This window comes from Mixophyes fleayi, chromosome 2 (genome assembly GCF_038048845.1).
Source record: "Mixophyes fleayi isolate aMixFle1 chromosome 2, aMixFle1.hap1, whole genome shotgun sequence".
In the NCBI taxonomy this organism is placed as follows: domain Eukaryota; kingdom Metazoa; phylum Chordata; class Amphibia; order Anura; family Limnodynastidae; genus Mixophyes; species Mixophyes fleayi.
The window spans coordinates 310,223,866-310,246,136 of record NC_134403.1 but is presented as its reverse complement, the minus strand read 5'-3'; the positions used below and the strand labels follow the sequence as shown (position 1 = coordinate 310,246,136).

Genomic DNA, 22,271 nt, shown 5'->3' with positions numbered 1-22,271 from the left:
TCAGTCAGGACTTTGTTCTAACTGCATGGATAGTGCATAGTTGGGATTTATGCCCCTCTTGACACTGTACTGCTTATAAGGTTGAGCTGCTTGCATCTAACTGTAGTGCATGAAGCTTGCCCTTAATGAACAGTACAGTGTGAAGCGGGACATACAGTCATGTCCAAAAGTTTTGAGAATGACACGAATATTATTTTTCACAAAGTCTGCTGCCTCAGTTTTTATCGTGGCATTTACTCCAGAATGTCATGAACAGTGATCTGATGAATTGCAATTAATTTCAAAATCCCTCTGCTAGCCATGGTTACCTGCAAGGAAACACGTGCAGTCATCATTGCTTTGCACAAAAAGGGCTTCACAGGCAAGGATATTGCTGCTAGTAAGATTGCAGCTAAATCAACCTTTTATCGGATCATCAAGAACTTCAAGGAGAGAGGTTTAATAGTTGTGAAGAAGGCTTCAGGGCGGCCAAGAATGTCCAGCAAATGCCAGGACCGTCTCCTAAAGTTGATTCAGCTCCGGAATCGGGACACCACCAGTGCAGAGCTTGCTCAGGAATGGCAACAGGCAGGTGTGAGTGCATCTGTACGCACAGTGAGGCAAAGACTTTTGGAGGATGGCCTGGTGTCAAGAAGGCCAGCAAAAAGGTCGCTTCTCTCCAGGATAAACATCAGGGACAGACTGATATTCTTCAAAAGGTACAGGGATTGGACTGCTGAGCACTGGGGTAAAGTCATTTTCTCTGATGAATCCCCTTTTGGGGCACCTGGAAAACCGCTTGTCCGGAGAAGGAAAGGTGAGCGCTACCATCAGTCCTGTGTCATGCCAACAGTAAAGCTTCCTGAGATCATTCATGTGTGGGGTTGCTTCTCAGCCAAGGGAGTGGGCTCACTCACAATTTTACCTAAGAACATAGCCATGAATAAAGAATGGTACCAAAATATCCTCCAAGAGCAACTTCTCCCAACCATCCAAGAACAGTTTGGTGAGGAACAACGCCTTTTGCCGCATGATGGAGCACCTTGCCATAAGGAAAAAGTGATAACTAAGTGGCTCAGGGATCAAAACACCGAAATTTTGGGTCCATGGCCGGGAAACGCCCCAGATCTTAATCATATTGAGAACTTGTGGTCAATCCTCAAAAGGCGGGTGGGCAAACAAACTTAATGTAATTGTCAATAAAAGCCTTTGACACTTGTGAAATGGTTGTAATTTTCAGTATACCATAGCAACATCTGACAAAAACGGTCTAAAACACTGAAGCAGCAAACTTTGTGAAAACCAATATTAGTGTCATTCTCAAAACTTTGGCCATGACTGTACATCCCAACTATCCAGGCAGTTGAAACAAAGTCCTAACTGATCGGGATAGTCACACAAAATTAGGACTACCCCACAAATCAGTAGCACTGATGTTTAATAATTAGGCCTCCCTACCTAAAACCAGTGCAACATTAAAATTAATAGCATTCACATTTAGTAAAGAGACCTATTTTCCTCCAATTAGCCCCAAAATTAAAACTAATAGCATTCAGAATTAACAGATAGGCCTATTTCTCCCCCTACATGCCGTGACATTAAATTAATAGTACTCGTATTCAATAAATACACCTGTTTCTCCCCAAAGAGCACTAATATTATATTATTAGTATTTCCATTTAATACGTAAACCCATTTCCCCCAAAATTGCCCCAATTTTAAATAACTGGCATTCATAATATATAAATTATCCTCTTCCCTAAACTCAGCAACATAGTAAATTAATAATCCCCAAACCACCCTAGCATTAATTAAATAATCACACCTCCTTAAATTAACTCATTACTATGACTCCACTATTAAATGAAATAGTCCCCACTATCAACCATCCAACACCACCACCACCACCAATAAATTAATATTTACCAACTACTATTAAATGATTATCACTGCCCTCGCCATTAAACGAATACCCAGCCTCCACCCATATTACCACAAGAGCTCTCCCCCAAACTTACCTTCTTCTATCCGGCTGTGTAGATTTCAAAGACAGACTCCACTGTCTCTTATATCGTTACCGTTCCATGAAAGAGGAGGGTGGGACGTATAGTGTAGATGAGAGAGGCGGAATGGATCTGTAGATCTGCGGCAATAAAATGACTGGTCTCGAGGGAGAGAGCAACTTGTCAGGTTCGCTCCTGCAGTCATTGCTACTTTAGATAGAGAGGGGTAAAAGAACCTATTTTCTCATATTTGATAAGTATAATCTCTTATAATTTCATAATATGATATTTACTACTATCATGTACAATCCATTGTATAGCCCTAAAAAAAAAGATTAACCTCAAAAGATCCTGTAATCAGTTTCTGATTGCTTGACCAATTGAATACACTGGAACATTGCATTTGATATCCATTAAGCACAGTTCTGCTATCCCGTTTCCAGGACAGCACAAACCTTATTTAAACTGTACCTTTCATGATTATTATAAGGCTTGTTTCATACACGTTTCAATTCCTAACTGTGTTAACCCCGCATCCTTTACAAGGAAACTGTTAGCTGTGTTCTTTTTATGAACTGAAAGCCATTATTGTCCAGAGAATCTCTTCAACATAAGAGCACAGCCTGACTAGCAGTATGTGCCATAATCTTTCTTCCCTCTAGTTCTAAATAGATCTTTGGGATCTATTTATCACGGCGATAGAAAACCTCCTATCACTATGATTTAATAAGGAAATATTACCGTGGCAGCAGCGAAAACAGGGAGATAGGGCTTTTATCTCTGTAATCAATAGAGCCCTGTGTGTGCAAATTCTTTTGTTCTTTTTCTTTAACCCTAATTGAGTAATATTAATAATAATGAGTATTATGATTGCAATAATAATTTATCTCAAAATGAGCAACAATACAATTTAACGATATTTGTCCCTTAAAATGTACCCTTTACATTCAATTAAAATGTAAACAATCAATAGGTAAATTGAGTTTTTGACTGTGGCCAGTGATTGGTCGTCCTGCTCAACCACCAATCACCCCTCAATTTTCATCTGGGTCTGTATGAGGAGCAGAGGAGTCAAGAGAGGTACAGGGTGTAGCCCCCGTAGAGGAACGGAAGCCCCTGCACTACTGCCTTTTAGTTTTAAGAGTTATAAATCACTTACTGAATATTGGACCTTGAGTGCAGGTAGAGAGGTGGCTGGTACAAATCCCTACGTTTGCTCATAGCTCATATAACAATATAACCAAAAGCCATGTCTAGAATATACTTTCCCCTGTAGTAGGCACAACTGGACAAATATATGTTTAGAGTCAGAGGGTCTGATTCATTAAGGATCTTAAATTAAGAAGTTTCGTATTTAAGTCTCCTGGACAAAACCATGTTACAATGCAATGCAAGGGGTGCAAATGAGTTTTCTGTTTTGCACATAAGTTACATACTGAATGTTTTTTCATGTAGCACACAAATATCAACTTTAAATTTCAGTGTACAAATAAGCTATCAAGTATTTGTGCGCTACATGAAAAAACAGTAAGAGTAAGCTCTGACTCATCTGTGAGCACTGGGGTCACAGCTTCCCTATATGGAACATAGTTACCAACAGAGATGGTCATCAATCCCATCACTACTGTATCAAACAAGATTTCAAGGACAGAAGAGCTGTCCTTCTTCAAATCCTGTTTTCCGGCATAAGTCTGCTTAGTGTTTTAGCTTTCGTTTTGTTTCTGTATTGAGCTGTGAACTGTTGAGATTACTGCAAATTGCAAAATGATAATTATGGCAGTTGTGTAGCACAAACCATATTAACCAACAGCTCCCCAAATGTTTTCCGTCAGTTCCTACTTTTTGGCGTTATTTTGGAGGTATAGATGACAGCTAGGGCACCTTTTCCCTGCATCTTTCAAAGGTGAAGCTGGTTCCTACATTTTACTGACTGGTAACAGCTCTGTGTGCTGCAACACCATGTGTGATCTGAGTTAGATCAATGCTGTTAATTCAGTAATTAATGGAATGGGAATTGGTGCAAACTGTGGAGTTTGCATTTGTTTGAGTGACAAACAAACGCATAAAAAGTCCTCAGGATAAGCAGCGTAATATTTCTATTGAAGGTGTAAAAACAACAACATTTACGCTGTATATACCTGGTGCTTGTCATGCACCTGTGGTCTGTTCCTGCCTGAACTATGTCCATAATGTGGTGAACTCTGCTTAAACTCTTCTTGGAGTAGGTGTAACTAATGCCATGCCCACAAATACAGAAAGTAGGGGTCAAAGAAGATACCAGCAATCATTATGAATGCTGTGGGTGTCTACACAGGATCCATAATCTTTATTCCCAGTAACATTTCAGGACAACTAAAGTGTGTTTTTATTTGCCATGTTTAAATTGATGAATGTTGCAAGAAATCGACAAAAAATAGCAAAGATGGTGGGAGGAAAAGAGAATATTATTGATGGGAGGACATGATGATGATGTAGGTAAACATGCCCCCTCTAGTGGTGTAAGATGGCTTACACTATGGCAAGAAATGTGCCACTCTATGACCTCTGTCAAAAGATTGGTATAGGGCTAACTAATTTCTAATTAACACCTTTTAGAGTATCATGTGTGAATCAATGAAACATACAATAGAAATAACCCAAACAGTGTGGTTATATATTACATACACTATGCCCATACCTGTAAACTATACATAATGCTCTTTCATGTTCTTCATGGCACCAGATCCCACAAAGAAGAACATTTCATCAACATCATCAACATTTATTTATATTGCGCCAGCAAATTGCGTAGCGCTAACATTTTTGTTAGTTCATCATCATGCAGGTGCGAGCTGGGCAGGAGGTACAGATTGGATATACTGATAATCCTTTACCAATAACTAGGAACAGCCGTCAGCTGAGCAATAAGGTCACTCCACCAGACAGGATGAAATGCCATAAAAGCTGTCACCACTGCTGCTAATAGACGGAGAGTGTGGGTTGCTGGGATACGTTTAAAAAAAGCATATTTGTCTAGGGACAGAGACGGCATATATTACTGAGCTAGTGAGAAGTGCATATGATATTAGTGGGGATAGGGACATATGAGACTGGTGGGAAGTGGGACATATGAGAGTGTTTAATGAGAAGGACATTTTCAAAGGTTTGGAAAAAAACGACCAGCTTCCAAACACTTACATGATTTATAATTAATTCTGATCTTATGATTCTGACATCAATTTAATTCTCAATGGCTTCATTATTGACAGTGTCAGCTGGTTTGTCAGAGCGATACTGAAGCACACCGACAGAGCTTTCAAGGGACCTAAAGCAACTTCTCAGCGTGCTGAAGCTCTACTCAATTATATGCCGACTGTCAGTGTACTTCATATACCTCTGTCCATCTTTGATTACTTCTGCTAGGATTCGCAAGAGGTATAATAGCCATGACCTGCAGGCATGACCGGCATTACTTGTAGAAAAAATTAACAATGACTAAATTTAAAAAAGAAAAATAATGATTTTCAAATATGCCGCGGAAATTAGTACTTACAGTACACAATTATTAACCGAAATGCACGCTTTATAGAAATAAACACATAAATTAAGTATAGATATAATTATAACATACCTAACAGCCAGGGCCATCTTAACAACATTATGGGCCCCCGGGCAAAGCAGTGCAATGGGGCCCCTAGATATAGATATAGATGTATACAGATACAGATACAGATATAGATATATAGAGATAGATATATGTACTTGCTCAGTGACCCTTGAAGGTTTTTTTTGCAGGTTTTTTTCTTTTGCAGGATTATTTATTCTCATTAAGAGCCGTGCCTATGGGGCCCCCTTGCCTGTGGGGCCCCCGGGCAGCTGCCCATCGTGCCCAATGGAAAAGATGGCCCTGCTAACAGCCACCTTTTAGGCATATTTCCATGCTTCACAGAGAGCATATTCGCAGAGTATGAAGAGACTTAAAAAAAACCCTATAACAGCGCTAATAGTCAATTAAAAATATGAATATACAACATATACCCAAATATATAACCATCACTATATAACCAGGAATATAATGCAATCATCTATTAGAAACAATAAGTTTTATATAAATAGCCACATTCCTTCACATAGCAGAAAGCATATCAATACAAATCATTTGAGTTTCTAATTTACGGTGGATCCAACTCCCACACTTACAAATCGCCAGCTGGGTGTGATATATAAAATATCTATGTAGATAACTTCCAAGGTGAAAAATGTTAGCGATACAAATAGAACCTCAAAGTGGGACATTGCAATTCTTATTCAGAACCATAGGTTTCTGCATGAAGAGACATTTTGATATCAAAATTTCCACTTCATGTAGCACAGTTTAAACTTTACACTGTGTGGATATAGAAAGTGAATAGAGAAATATGCTTTCAGGAATCTTCGTGGTGTAAATTTTGTATTCCGATTCTCCAATCCACTGACTTGTGGTTGGCACATAGAGCGAGCCTTGTTGGTATAAATGAAGCATCGGCTGCACTCAGTATTCTGAGCCCTGTATAGCAGATAAACTGCATCCAAATCAAAGGACTGTTTGTTGTGTGGGGAACTTACGCCAATACATGTGTAGTAAATTGGCCCTTGCACATTGGGAAAGGCAGCTAATAATAAAATAATAAATCTGTTCTTAACTGCTGACAATAAGAATCTGTGGTTTGAAAACTACTATATTTTGGGACTTTTACTAAACCGCATTGAGATGACAGTAGCTTTAAAAGAACCGGATTGTCAGAAAAGCAAGATTGCAGACTGGCGGTGGCTAGTAACTTTACAAGCCTTGGGGCTAGATTTACTGAGCTGCGGGTTTGAAAAAGTGGGGAAGTTGCCTATAGCAACCAATCAGATTCTAGCTGTCATTTTGTAGAAAGTACTAAATAAATGATAGCTAGAATCTGATTGGTTGCTATAGGCAACATCCCCATTTTTTTCAAACCCGCAGCTTAGTAAATCTAGGCCTTGGACTTGCCCATGAAGCGGCTGCACTGCAGCACAAAATTTCTCTCGGTAGCGGTGACAATCAGCAGTTTCGCAACTATCTCCCCAAAAGCACTCAGCTTAGATGATGTTATTTTTATCTTATTTAGTTTTTAATCATCTCTCTCACTTTTAACGCTTTTCACTTACTTTTCTGAAGCCGGTGGATCTTTTTCTGCAGATTCCATGCTGCTAGATTGGTAATTGTTACTTCTCACTGGCATATAGGTTGGTTCACCAAAAATGCAAATTATAGTGATTTTTTTTTTTTTGCCAATCTGAAACTTTTGAGTGGAAATTTTGATTTGAAAAATCTCACGTTTATAAAATTACTAAATCACAAAAAATCGGCAATTTCTGTTGTAAATGACTAAATCGCTATTAGATCTTCCCCTTCTGCTGCATTCACCATCCAGTGACTATAGATTGGGCAGGAACAAAGATATGACAAGTGCTTTGTCTACATAACTTTATAACAACAGTTCTGACTGTTTTACTGGAATTGTAGCTGTTAATGCTCACTTTAAAGCAGTTTTTGAGAAGACCATAAATGCTGCAACACGTCTATAAAAGTAACTGAATAGCACCATTTGTAAGATCATTATACGTATATAAAGCCTACTTCTAAGCCAATAAGGCCTTACAGCCTGACTTACAGGCCACCTCACATTAATGTCACTGTGCCGGGTAACAATGACAAAGTTTTATACTTTTCACCAAATTCCAAATATTTACTAATGTTATCAATGTTCCAGTGATCTGCATAGCACAAGAAAATCTGGAGACGTAGAGAAAAAGTGAAAAGTTTGAGGCTCAATACCGAAAACTTTGTTTAAAGTTCTCGATGACCGACCTTCAGCTGTTTGCTGACATAAACAATATTTTCTATCTATTCTGTTTACAAATTACAATAATCTACCATGTCTAGGAAAACATATATATTCTTACAGTTGTAGACAGGTACAGCAATAACCCATACTTGCCAACTCTCCCGGAATGTCTGGGAGACTCCCGCATTTCGGGTGGGTCTCACGGACTCCTGGGAGTTTATGGCAATCTCCAGCATCAGAATTAGGGCCAAAATGCTGCGATTCTCCGGGAATCGCGGCATTTGGCCCCGCCCCCCGCTGTAAAATGACGCCGGGAGGCTCCCGGACGCCAACTACAAAAAGTTGGCAAGTATGCAATAACCTACCACATTACTGAATTCTGTAGTGGGCTGCATATGTTTTATAAATACATTGTCATAGACGGCAAACTATTAGCATATGATTTGGGGTGGGTTTATCCTTTAACATCAACAAAGGTTTACAAGTGCTGCTATTGGGTTTGATTTGCATAATATGTTCTACAAACTCTGTCACAATGTCCTCCCATAGCTTTAATATAAAACAATATTTTAATAATATGCAGCCTGTGACTTTGTATTTATAAAACATAGATCGCCACCATATAGTGCACTAAATAATGTGATAGGTTATTGCTTGCCATAGCAACACCAGGATCAAACATTTGCACTTCTGTGATGGACCAAAAATCCACAAAATGTTGTGCAGTGTCTGTTTTGACGAACATGGAGAAGCGTAAAGGGGGATGCCCTCCATTGCATCTGCTGTGCTGCGTCTACACATTTTTTTCCTGTTTCTAAAATAGCCCCCTTGGTTTCTAAAGACTTCCATACTGTAATGGGAATAATGGACTAGGATCAGTCCATCTTGGCACTACAGTGGTGCAGAGTCTAAGACTGGGTACACACTACAGAATAATTTTTCCTGATGCAATATCGTTAACGAATGTACTAACGACTGAAAGTCCCGATCAGCATGCTGATTCATGTGTACACACTATACACGTTTTACAAGATTTACCTTCAGATCTGTGCCCTTCATCTGTCATTACTATCAGCTGAAAAATGTGTGACTCTATAAGCTCTATGGAGTTCTGCCAACACTGCTGGTTCTGAGTTAAATTAAATTAAATCAAACAATATGATGTGCTTTGGAACGATAAAACATGATCGTTGGAACATATACAGTAATGCGATATTGTGTCGAACGGTCATTTATCGTGTGATTGGCACGGTAATCGGGTGAAAAACCTGTAATGTGTACCCAGAATATTGTATTGTATTGTATTCACTAATGCAGTATGGACTTCGCTGCAAGCGTCACGCAGTTCGCAGTCCTCAGAGTGGGAGCGAAACGTGACCAGCAGGTCAGTAGTGAGCACAGAGTCTGGAAGATCAGGAGCATCAGGATATATAATAGAGAAGATCAACGCCAGCCGCAAAGAAAGAGTAATAATGTAGGACCACCAGCTTATATAGCAGAGAAGGTCACACTAGAAGAGCAGAGTATTTGGAAATAGGAGCCAAAAGCATACCAAGGCACTTAGGGAGACCTAGACTAGCGCTCTGTTCCTGGACAAGGGAAGCTTTCCGGGTCTGACACGTCACTAATACTTATATAAAGAAACAGTTTGTAAAAATATATTCCAAATTTGTTGTCCTCAGTTATTTTGTACGTTTTTAAAGGTGTTTGAATAATGACCCATGCTTGATTTTCTCTTTAAAGCAATGTGTAGATAAGAGATAATGTCTCCTAGAAAGGTTTTGTACAAATTACACCATTAATTGTCTCGTAAAAGAAACTAATCAACAGTTATGAACCTGGTGGAAAGCTATTTAATTGGCTAATTACCTCCTGTGCTCCACATGTCCTTTTAAAACATCATTATGTCTGTTTAAAAGGTTTTTATGTCTTTTTATACAGTTTGAGAAAGGAAAATGTCAGTTTTCCTGAATGTGAGAATAAGAGTACTGTAATTATTTGCTGCTGATGACAGATCTTGGAACACTTGTATCTAGTGAGTGTCTGGATTAAAGCTAATATACTAGCTTAATTGAGGTCTTTGGCCCATATGGTAAGGCACAGCTCCAAAGAAAAAGCCCAAGGACAAATGGAGACTTGCGGGGGCCTAAGCAAACAGTGAAACATTGGAACAGCGTGATCTTCAGATTTAAAGTATCTTAGTGAAAAAGCAGAAATTTAATGGCTAAAGTGCAAAAACAACATGCGTGTGTAATGGTGAAACTGAATGTAGTAGACAGTCAGAAGTCTTTATCAGGAGTTTATTGTTGAACACTGCTCGTTGCACCAACATTAGGGACAATGACGGAACTACCATTGGCGCGGCAGGTGCAATGCACCGGGGCCCATGGAGATAATGGGGCCTGCTGTATGGCTGATGCAAAGGGTCTTGGGCCCCGGTACCCTCCTCCCTGCACTAGGGCCCACAACTTGCTAGTTCCACCTCTGGTTAGTGAAATATATTATTAACTAGTATACACTGTTAAGTATTTCTGTATTGTATTTTATTTATTTATAGTACTCTAGCCTCTGTAACAGCTATGTACAGTATAACAGTTGTGACTGGGTAGGAAATCCGGTACCATCTCCTGAGGTAGATGTTGTTTATTGTAGCCAAGAGATTTTTCACAAAGGTTTTGAGCAACTGGCCTCAGACAGTTTTATTCAGTAAGAAAACAAAAGACAACTGATTATCATATCATATATGTATCTGATCCACACACTCTGAACTATATTACTTGTAGCGAAGTCAAGGGAATTGTGTAGCAGATGTATAATCTATCATCCTAAACTACACTCACACCACCAACAGAACAGGGCAGTCTACCGGCTCCAGGAAACTTATAGGATCTCTTGACTTCTTAGGTATTATGATGCTGAGCTGGAGAGTCCATTCAGAAAACATTTTTAGATCTGATAGTGGTCACAGATCATTAGATGGCCCAAGTTCCATATTGTGTTTCAGAGCTTTCTGTAGAACATGTTTCCAGATAAAAGATCCCATTCCTGTATTTTATTTGTCCTCACTATCCTACACAACAGATGAAAACTCTCCTATTTAACTTTAATTGACTCGGAGTCTAATACAGGGCAGGAAACAGTCCTATCAGACAGTAGATTGATTACAGCAGTAAAAGAGTCTCGGCTGAAGGAATAGAGAGCAGAAAGTGGTGCCCAGACCTGGCGAATAAGCACCATCATAGAAGGGCCTGGAAGTATAAATACATGGCATAAGACGTGGCTCTGCAGATGGCTTGGCACTAAATATGGAGTTGCATATAAGAGTTTGGTCCAGTTATGGCTCTGCATATCATACTTGACACCAGGTATGACCCTGCATTTATGACTCTGCATATCAGGCACCATGCAATGAGCAGCTGGTAACTCACCTTATACTTATGTGACTTCTGCCAAAACACCCATTTTGCGTAAACTTTATGTTTTACTGTTATAGGTCAAACTTAGAAACCCCAGCGCTGCACCACGAGGCAGTTGCTAAGAGCTTGCACAGACACAGGCTCACATGTAGGGGCTCATATAGATGTAAAATATGCATTCTGCGCAGGCAGCGCACACACACCAAATAAATGTACACATATATCTGTATGCAGATTTCACATCTTACACTGTTGACTCCTTATGATTGAAGAGGCAGAACGGGGAAGGGAAGGGCCGGACAAGCGTAGGCCAAATACATTAAGGGCGTGTTCAAATAATTGCTACAGAGGCAGACCAGGCCGCGGAAGAGCGTAAACCTGTCAGCAGGCATAGCTCTTGCAGGTGCTAGAGGACTGATGCAATGATAGACATTGATGATGATAACCTGCAGCCGCACTAGCCAGCAGCTTCTGATTGGCTGATTGTGCATTGGCCCCTGCAGCTGATGGTACTTATTATAATATAACAATCATTCTAATGATCTAAGTCATAGCCATGTACACATATCACTTAATTGATATTTCCATTTAGACTGTGGCACGAAAGAAGATTCCTATTTGATTTGTAAACGGGAAACAACAGATGTTTGTACTTAATTACATTTAATTTGTATAAGTAGTGTTTGGATTTAAATACATTTTATATAGTAAATGTGACTTTTACATTTATTAATAACTGACACTATTCTCTTATGCATATGGCGCTATATTACATTATTATATTGTGTACAACTAAGGTAATGCGACATTAAAGTTTACTACTAAGTCACTATCAAACTACATCTCTATGCTATCCCTATTCTCTCTAACCTATGGTAGGACCTAAGTATACACAATTGTTACTCCTGACGTAAACCTGCCACATATGCTAGTGATCTACACTTAGGGCTAGATTTACTAAGCTGCGGGTTTGCAAAAGTGGAGATGTTGCCTATAGCAACCAATCAGATTCTAGCTGTCATTTTGTAGAAGGTACTAAATAAATGAAAGCTAGAATCTGATTGGTTGCTATAGGCAACATCCCCACTTTTTCAAACCCGCAGTTTAGTAAATCTAGCCCTTAGAATCATTTTGAAATGTGTCCATAAATGCTCTTTTTCATACATCTTGTTTAGTATAGTTATATTACAAAAGTAAAACAATTGATCATTCCTCTCCTTTACGTAATGCTAATGTATGTAAACATTTACACTTATCTTTTTAAAAAATATAATAAGCAGACATTGGGTTTTAAACTGAAGTATAATGAAGTATATCTCATTATTTCACATCAGACAAGGTTGTCATGGCAATTACATGTTTCTTCCTGCCAGGATTTAAAGACACTGCTGGCTCTGAGAGTGATGGGGGCGACTCCAAGTCAGAAGGGACCAATGGAACAAGTGGAGCAGAAAACCAGGCGAAAAAGATCAGGGGATTTGGCTTTGGGGATATTTTCAAAGACAAACCAATTAAACTGAGACCAAGGTCAATGGAAATGGAAAATGACATTGCTCCAATAGAAAAGGTAAACATGTTTATATATTTTTCTTACCATTAACCAATAGTTATTTTTACTGTGCTAAATTCAGTTTACAGAGACTAAGACGTGTGATAGCCCTTGATGTCTACGTCTTCTACCATTCCCATCTCAGTCTGATGGAAAATATTACATTAGGCGCCCCCCATAACCATTACAGGTGCAGGGCCTGATTCATTAAGGAACGCAAAGTGAACTCAATCTGCGCTTTTCTGATGAAAAAAAGCATGCAGGTACGCCCATATTCAACAATAAGATCTCAAGATATGTTTCTAGTTCAATACGGGTCTAAGTAAGCTCTGCCTGTAGGGAACTTGCCATATGCAGAATAATACAACACACTGCACAATCCGCACAATGCATGTGTATATATAAAGTCCTATCCAAACGCACCAACATTTTTTTTATGACATACCATCATCACTATCAGTCGGCACTTACACCTGCCCTGTAGCTGGTGCAAGAAATACAGCTGAAAATCTCATACCTCAGAGATGCTAAGAGTTTGAATCGGACGGACGTGCGCTCAACCTTGGCACACCCTTACTGTACACTGACTACGTGCATACGCCCTTGAAATCGCATGCTGTCGAAAGTGTCCTTTGCATTCAAAGATGAATTGGACGCACTTGCTTTCACTGGTGTTTATTCCATTTCTGAGCATGCACAGCAATTTTACTCAAAATACTGCATTTACGTTCCTTAATGATTCAGGCCCACAGTGTTTTGAGTTTCCTTAAAGAAGCAGTACAAATACAACATGGAAAATAATAACTCATGACTAAGGTCAGAATACCGGTGGCATTAATTTTGGAGAAGATAATTACAGTAATCAAGTCAGGAATTGATGATGTGCATATTATTTTCTACTAATCTGATTAGGGAGATGAGGGCAGTTGCAATAATTTTTTTTAGGTGAAGGTGGCATGATGTTGCAGTGTATTAAATGATGGGATTGAGGAACAGGAAAGAATAAAAAGTGAACCAGAAGAGTCATAGTCGATGTGCGGTAAGGGTATGCCACACTCAAGCTCACGCAGCCATGTCCAAATCCAGTTCTGAGCGTTTCAAAGTTACTTGTTTTCCTGCCGTACTTCTTGCTCCAGATAAGGGGCTAGCCTGATCAGTAGTGTTGACAGTCTTGTATACATGCTATAACATGTGTTTGCAATCACAAGCAACTGTAAAAATGTATTATGTTCAGTAAACATTAACAAAATTTTAATAAATGTATTTCATGGGGGAAAAAAAATCAAAAAAAGCACTTTAACTATATTATTAATAGGTGACATTAATTCAATATTTCTTTTACTTTCCTTTGCGTTCTTTTGCGAACTTATAATCTATATAGGTATTGGAGGTATCTTGCAGCATCTTGTATAGTACAGCACAGCAGACCTAAACCTGAATTCAACAGCGCACGTATCTTGAGATCTGTGTCTTAATGAATTCGGGAGTACGCAAAGCCTAAATACATGCGTATAATTCTGAATGCGGGCTTTGCGCTCAGAATACGTTCTTTGATGAATCAGGCTTAGTAACTGTATTGGTTGTCGGGGGTTATTAGTGTAATATTTGCCTTCACCCTTAAAGTGATAAAGCTGTTGTGAACCATGCTGTTGAAGTGCATAATATATACACAGATATGTGCAAAAAAATTTTTTAGAACTTTAATGCATTTCTGACATTTGAGTGAACCTCAGCTTACTAGGGTATGGAGATCAGTCTGTGATTATATGGCACTGCATGTTACAGTATGTTGGTGCTCTATACTTCATACTAAAGTAGTAAAGTTTATTCCATTATTTACCAATATTATAGAATTCATGGAAGGACTGTTTAAACAGTAGGTTTTTTGGTATTTTTCAGACCACACTTAGGCATTAAAGCAGCATGCCGGGCACGGGCACATCACTGTGCTCGGCCTTATATAGATAAATTACTACTAGCAAAGCCAATTATGAGTTCAGGACAAGAATAATTCAATCACCAGCATTCATGGCCAAGATAAATAAAATAAAGTAACATTGCAGAAATGTTCACATAAACACTGTCAATTTCATTAGTATATTTCAGCTCTCAACAAATAAGTATTTAGAATCTTAATAATTAAAGCTTTGATTGATGTGATGGAAAATAGTTTACTAATTGCCGCTATATTTACAACTTGCATATTATCCACCATGTCCTGCTGAACCAGTCTGTGCACATAAACAGCTGATGTGAATACAGCTTTATGTGTATTCATAATATACACCTCCATGACTAACCGGCACACCCCATCCAAAAATGAAAAAAAAGATTTTTTACATTTATTTTGGAGAGAGATACGAAAAGGCTGTAACAATGTTGTTAGTGAACCTCACAAGTTCTTTGGCCAACCACACCTTATAGCTAGCAGTTCTAGTGTCATGATATTGCTATGCATTTGTAAAGTGATAAGAACTAACTCGTAAAATAAAAAGTAAAAAAGCAAATAATAATAAAGTATAGTGCTTCTTCTGTATTATACCTACTTAAAACACGGGCCAAAATTGGCATAATAGTGACGGGGGCTTTGTAAAAAGGGTAACATAAAATGGAGTTAACATAGTTCTATGCACCTTTGTACAAGGAATATACCCGATGGAGATTATATACAGAGAAAACACTGTCTTTTCAAATTACTTGCCCAAGGGGCGCCAGGAAGAGCCCCAGATCTATTCAGTCGTTGGATGGTTTGCGCAGGGGAGGCATTTGCGGACTAGATTTCACTAGGCTGATTTCACATTATGACAGAGGAATGCTGTGCATCTCTGTGCTATAGCGTGACCCGCCCAGCTTGGTACAGCCTGGGGCTGGTTGCTGCTTTTGTAGGGTTGTCAATGCTCATTTCTCTGCTTTTACGGTAACCAGTCCAAGCTATAGCACTGGTTACTTATCTTTAGGGGAACACGTATTTTTTTAATTATTTAAATAAAAATGTATCTCTCAAGAAACGAGCTGATTACATGTATCTTTCATCATCATCATCATCATCATCATCATCATCATCATCCACACTTACTTATATAGCGCCAGCAGATTCCGTAGCACTTTTACAGTTGTGAACAATCAGCAATAAAACAATACTGGGTAATACATATATACGTAGAGGCAAGAGGGCCCTGCTCGCAAGCTTACAATCTATAGGACAATGGTTTGATATACAAGGATAAGTGCTATATCATATTGAATATTTGTCCAGCTAGAATGCAAAGGTTAAAAAGTATTTAGTGGGTTGTATTATCAGTCACATGGCATTGTTGATTAGAGGGTTGTTGTCTTGTGTTAGCTGTGTAGAGAGTAGTAATAGGGTAATCTAGGGAGATTAAAAGGGTAGTTTAGGAATATTATAACCTTGTCTGAAGAGGTGAGTTTTCAGAGAACGCTTGAAGGTTTGGAGACTAGATCCTTTTATAGGATGGAGGGAATTCCACAAAGTGGGTGCAGCCCGAAAAAACTCCTTTAACCAAGAATGGAAGAATGTGATGAGAGTGGAAGAGAGACACAGATCTTGTGCAGAACGTAGGTGTCGAGTTGGGAGATATTTGAGACAAGTGTGTTGGTGAAGTTTTGTTGATGGCCTTGTATGTTAGTAGAAGAATTTTATATTGGATTCATTGAACAACAGACAACCAAAGACTGACAGAGTGACTCAGCAGAGGAAGAACAATTTGCAAGGAAAGTCAATCTAGCCGCTGCATGCAAAATCTTTACACCTAAGCTTCAGGAGCCATATCAATACGTCTCATAAGAGATCTATCTATCTATCTATCAATACGTCTCATAAGAGATCTATCTATCTATCTATCTATCTATCTTGAGATATGGTCCTACTGTACTCTACTTGTACTACCCACTCAACTCAACTTGTTGTAAAATCATTCAGACAACAGGCTCCTGCAGAGAGCAATAAAAGGAGTGCTCCATTTGTGGGTCTAGGATAGCAACAGGCAGCAATCATCATGAACTATAATCAAACAAGTGACAACTCCGAGGCAAAATATATCAAGCTGCGATTTGCCTTTTTAATCAATTTTCTTGGGCGAGTTTGAACCCGCCAAAGTATGACAGTATGAGTTGATAGTAAATCGCCAGTAAAGTGATGTAACCACTTTACAAATCGCCATCCCTACTTTTGGCCATTCTAAGAATACCAGTCGCCATATGTATGAAGCTGCGATTTTGCAAACTCGCCTGAGAAAATCGCCAGATACAACACGCTGCTTTGGACATGTGAGATTAGCAAACACATCAGCTTTCCATTGTTGGCCAATGTTAACATAACAGGAGGCACAATACAAGTTTATTTATGAGGGTAAACTTAATTTCTTGTTTAGAGGGACAAAAATGATTATTAATTATCTTGTGGGGGCCAAATTTTTTATCAATAAATTAGTGGGCCACATTTCATCAATGATTATATGTAAGGGATTTTTATTTTATTATATTATATTATATTATATTATATTATATTATAGTGGCATACTATTTCATTACCAGTGGGGCAATAACATTTTATTTCTGATGTGGCAACACTTCATGTTTCCAGATGGGGACACCATTTAAAGTACATACTTGTGGCACTACAAGTGGAGCATGCACTTTGCAGCTCTTTGAACTGGAACAGACTGTAAAAGAACTATCTGACTGTGTAGTCATATCACAATGGGGGCAGGATCATGCCTAGTTCACCTAAAGTGCTAGGCTACCCCTCCCTCCTCCCCTTCCCCTCACAACATCCATTACTTGCACACACCTTTGGCCGGTCTGCTATGCACAGCAGTGGTGAACGCATCATACTTCACAACTTTCCAACCCATGGGACAAAGGTGCCCACAGTTGGCAGGGCTGGACAGAGACCTCAAATCAGGACTGTTGCGCCTAAATTGGACAGTTGGGAGGTATGGCTTAAACAATGAAGTAATATAAGAATTGGAGTAAGGTTGCCCCATTGTTCCAAGCAAAGCACAAGAAACTTGGGGACTGGGGCTCCCCATAAGAGGCTAAATATAAAGGCACACCTGTTAATTACTTGATAATAGTAGTTTGTGCAAAATATTGAGACAGCACAAATGTTAGTCTTTATTTTAATTCAAATTAGACACAAATAGGGTGCATGCAGCAAATATACAAACATATAAGAACAAAAAACCCTAGTCCTATAACAATCACCAGGAATTACGTCATATACTAAACAGAAGGCATGTTAGAAATGTTAGAACAAATTTTATGCACTGTCCCAATCAATATGAATATATATCACCATTTCTCATGTATGAAAATAACAATCGTAATTACAAATGTTTCTACTCTGGAAAAATAGTTATTTAGAATAATGAAGAATTAATAAATGGAGACACAAATATAAATGACAGTATAGTCAATATCAGTTTAAATGAAAATGTAATATAAATGTAAATGACCTAAGGTGTGATAGTTTTGCAGACAATTCTCTGTTTGGTAAACTTTTGCTACCAAGTCTGTTTAAATAGAGGTCCAAATATGTTGAAAATAAATCCTATGCCTACTCATCCACAAAGTTGGTCATATTAATAAATCCACAAATTATTTTTCGACCCTAACAAAAGACAACATACACTTAAATCTTTATATGAAGATCAATACAGATTAAAATAATATAAAAATTAAAACAATCATAAAAGTTTCAAGATTCTAATATGATCAGAAATGAGTAACCATCTGTTCTGTGTAAATATATTCCATCTATGTCAGTGATAGGCAACCTGCTACACTTCAGAGCCTGCATGAGCTGCACTCTAACCTTCAAAGGGGATACACATTATCCTTAATCTCAAAAATAAGTTAAAACAATACATTTATTCTATGAGAAAGACATCTATCTGTAATATCATGTTAGCAGGCATTTTAAACAAGAGCTACAAGGTATAAGAAATAAAAATGACAATAAAGCAGGAAGGAGCTGGGAGCCCTAGTTAATGGCGCTGTGGGCAGCATGTGGCCCTAGGGTCACTGATCTAGATGGTTCACTGTTATTGACTCATTTTATTACATTTCTTAGCTTTTCTCAATTACCCAAAGGACTTTTCATTTGTTTCATGCTACAATAGAGTCACACAGTTGTTGTGGAAAATGTCACAAGACATTAAAGCCTATTTTGAGAGTAAGGGGTCTATTTACTAATCAGTGGTAATAGAGCTGGCAGAATAGAAAACCTCCAACCACCACAGTTTAACAAGACAATATGGCTTGAGAGTTAGCAGAGGATTTATGGCAGGGATGCTGATGATAACACTACCTTTCTCAGTGGTCCAATACAGGCAGGAGCTCAGCGACATGTGGCTTAACCATGAGGTTGATTTATTACAAAGAGGAAAAAGGAAACTTCACACATGCTGTCAAATAGTAATACAATTAGGAATCAGACCACACAGAGGTAACTGAGCACAGTGATTCCTAACACTCCCCCTCGTTTGAAACTGTCTCTGGCTATAACAAGCTTCAACCAATTCACATTTAAAGTTTTAACTAGACATAATATTTTAGACATAAGTAGTGATTTCATACCTTTTGTCTAGCAGTATAATACACGATATGACAAGCAATGACATTTTAAACATATTTCAGTCCACATTTCTGCAAGAAACCATTTAGACTAGGTGATGCAAGTCCCTTAGTCAGCATGTCTGCAAGATTTTCTCCACTTAATTTATATAAATCAGGTTGTTGTCAACTAAGGTTCTGATAAAATAGTTTCGTATTGCTATATGTTTGGACCATCCATGGTGCTTGGTTCTTTCGGATAAATCGATGGCACCCTTGTTGTCACAACCAATTTTGACCAGGTCATTATTGTTGACTATACCCAACTCGTGCAAGATCTTTTGGATATATATGGTGTCTTCTGCACCTTAAATTAGGGTCATATAATCTGCCTCAGTTGTATAAAATTCTACAGTGGGCTCTTTCTGACTTGCCCAGCTGATGGCTGAGTCTGCCATCATAAACATATAGTATATATGGGACCGCCTGTCGTCCATATCAAATTCCCAGTCAGCATTACAGAATGTCTTAAGCTGTAAGTTTCAATTCCTTGAGAAACATAATGTTGGTGTTGCAGATGTTTCAGGTATCTCAATGGGCATTTCACAGCTAACCAATGTAGCTTCACAGGCATGTATAGTATCCATGACAGCATGTATAGTATCCAGGTGTGTGCCGATAGCCGCATACATTAATGTCCCAACTGCACTTTTATAAGGAATTCTTTTCATTTCCTCTATTTCTGCTTTAAGTAGTTGGACACATAGCTTTACTGATTTTTATACTAATGTCTACAGATGTACTGACTGGATTGTCTACATATAACCCATGTGTCATTGTCCTTTAAAGCCATCAGTTCTTTATCAATTGCAGATTTCCATTCACTCCAATCACAACTATCTTCCTGCACATTTTGAGGTTCACTGTAAACAAGGCTTGAGAATTCTTCATAGTGCCTGTTCGGTTTTTTTTTTTCCCTCAATGAACTTTTATTCTGCGTTTGTTTTTCTCAGTAGCAGATTCACACATAGCCACGCTTTAGCTCATTTGCATTTCCAGCATGACAACTTTTGATGTTGTGTTGGGTGCATCGACTAGTAATGCTTGGACTTTAGACTCTGTTTCATGATAAACTATGTCTTGTGCTTTAATGAGTTTTCTACCCTCAATGTCCCACAGTCTATAGGCCTTACACTTATTGCAGTACCCCAACATGATACATGAAAGAGACTTTGGGTCAGGTTTTCGTCTCTTCTCTTCTGGCAAATATGCAAAAGCTTTACATCTGAACACCATTAAATGTGCAGCGTCAGGCCTCTTCTGACTTTTTCCCACGCACCACCACAGTTGTCGCGTGATTCTTTAGGTAAACAGTGGTATTTACTGCCACTGCCCAGAATCTTTTAACTAAAGCTGTGTCATGGAGCATTGTTCGTGCTGTATCAACAATTGTCTTGTTGTCCCTCTCACTGCCACCATTGTGCTCTATAGTGCAGGCAGTGGTCAATTGATGCTTGATGCAATGCTTCTTTAAAAAAGCTGTTAGTACCTTGTTTTCCTTCTGTCCTTTTTATAGTCTATATTTTGCCAGTCACTTCTTCACTTTTATCCTTAGTAAAGTATGCATGCATTTTTCCCATTGCATCATCAATCAGTTTGACAAAATATCTGAACCCACTGAATGACTCCACTTCCATTGGCCCGCACACATCTGTATGTTCTAATGCCAGTGGCTGCTCAACTCTGCTCGCTGTTTTCGGGAATGGACAGCATGTGTGTTTTCCCATTATGCAACTTTTACACACTGGTCTCTCATTATTTTTCAGTTATTCCCGTCACTATATCATCCAGTAACTTTTGTATGTTACCATATCTCAGGTGACCTAATCTTCCATGGAAGATTCCTCATCAGAATCAGCCATTGCACAACGCGTTTCCTTATCCAAGACATATAATTGCTAGTGACAGGTTATCACAGTCCCTCTACCACTTTGCAAAATACACTGTCCTCTTGCAAACTGCACTCTGAATCCCTTTTCCAATACGCACACAGCTGTCAGGTTTGTCACCAGGTCTGACACGTACAATACATCCTCAATGTTAGTGACTATTGTGTTTTCTTTAATTCTTAGTCGAACATATACGTCAACTACCAGGTATTTATTATTTGCTTACATTTTCTTGAGTGCTCATCTATGAGTCATTTGTAATGCGTGTGCGTAGGTGTATAACCAGCTTCCAATTGAAATTCCAACTTAATATCACCTTCAGATATGGTATAGAACATTAGCTTGGTTTCACATGTTTGAAGATCACAAGTTTGCCAGGTTAACTCCCCTTTTAGACATGAAGGGCCTGATTCCTCTACGGATGTACGTCCATTTGCATATTGTATCTTGTGGGAAATAGCTCTGTGCATGCTCAGAAACGGACCTTATGTCAATGAACGCAATTGTATTCAGTTTAAGTCTGAACGCAAGTCACACGGGTGCCTACAACTTAAAAGGCGGAACAGGGGAGGGAAGGGACGGATGAACATAGGCAGTGTACAATGAAGGCGTGCTGAGGGCATGTCAACACAGATGCGGCCGATTGAAGTCCTGGGTCTCTCCTAAGTATGTATGGTTTCAGCCGTATCACTTGCACCAGCTATAGGTAATGTATAAGTGCCGACTGATAGTGATGACTAACAAGGCATAGTCACTGTTTTAAAAACTACATGTATGCATGCCAGTAGCTAGCACAGACTATGTGTATGCAAGTAAGATAGACTATAAAAATGCATGTATTTACAGTATGCAATAAGAACATCCTGATTTATGTATTTACTATATAAAAATATTAAAACATTTTTTTTAACAAATGTTTTTATTAATGATTTTTGTGTTAAGAATTGTTAATTTATTTTATAAAA

The 22,271-nt window shown here is 38.6% G+C and overlaps 1 protein-coding gene across 1 annotated transcript in view; it reads left to right on the top strand.

The window, feature by feature from the left end:
- SH3KBP1 (SH3 domain containing kinase binding protein 1) overlaps positions 1 to 22,271 on the top strand; it is a 316,533-nt gene that overhangs the window by 178,547 nt on the left and 115,715 nt on the right. Inside the window, exon 6 of the mRNA XM_075196540.1 lies at positions 12,606 to 12,799. Coding sequence (XP_075052641.1) covers positions 12,606 to 12,799 — 194 coding nt within the window. The remainder of the gene's footprint in view (positions 1 to 12,605; positions 12,800 to 22,271) is intronic.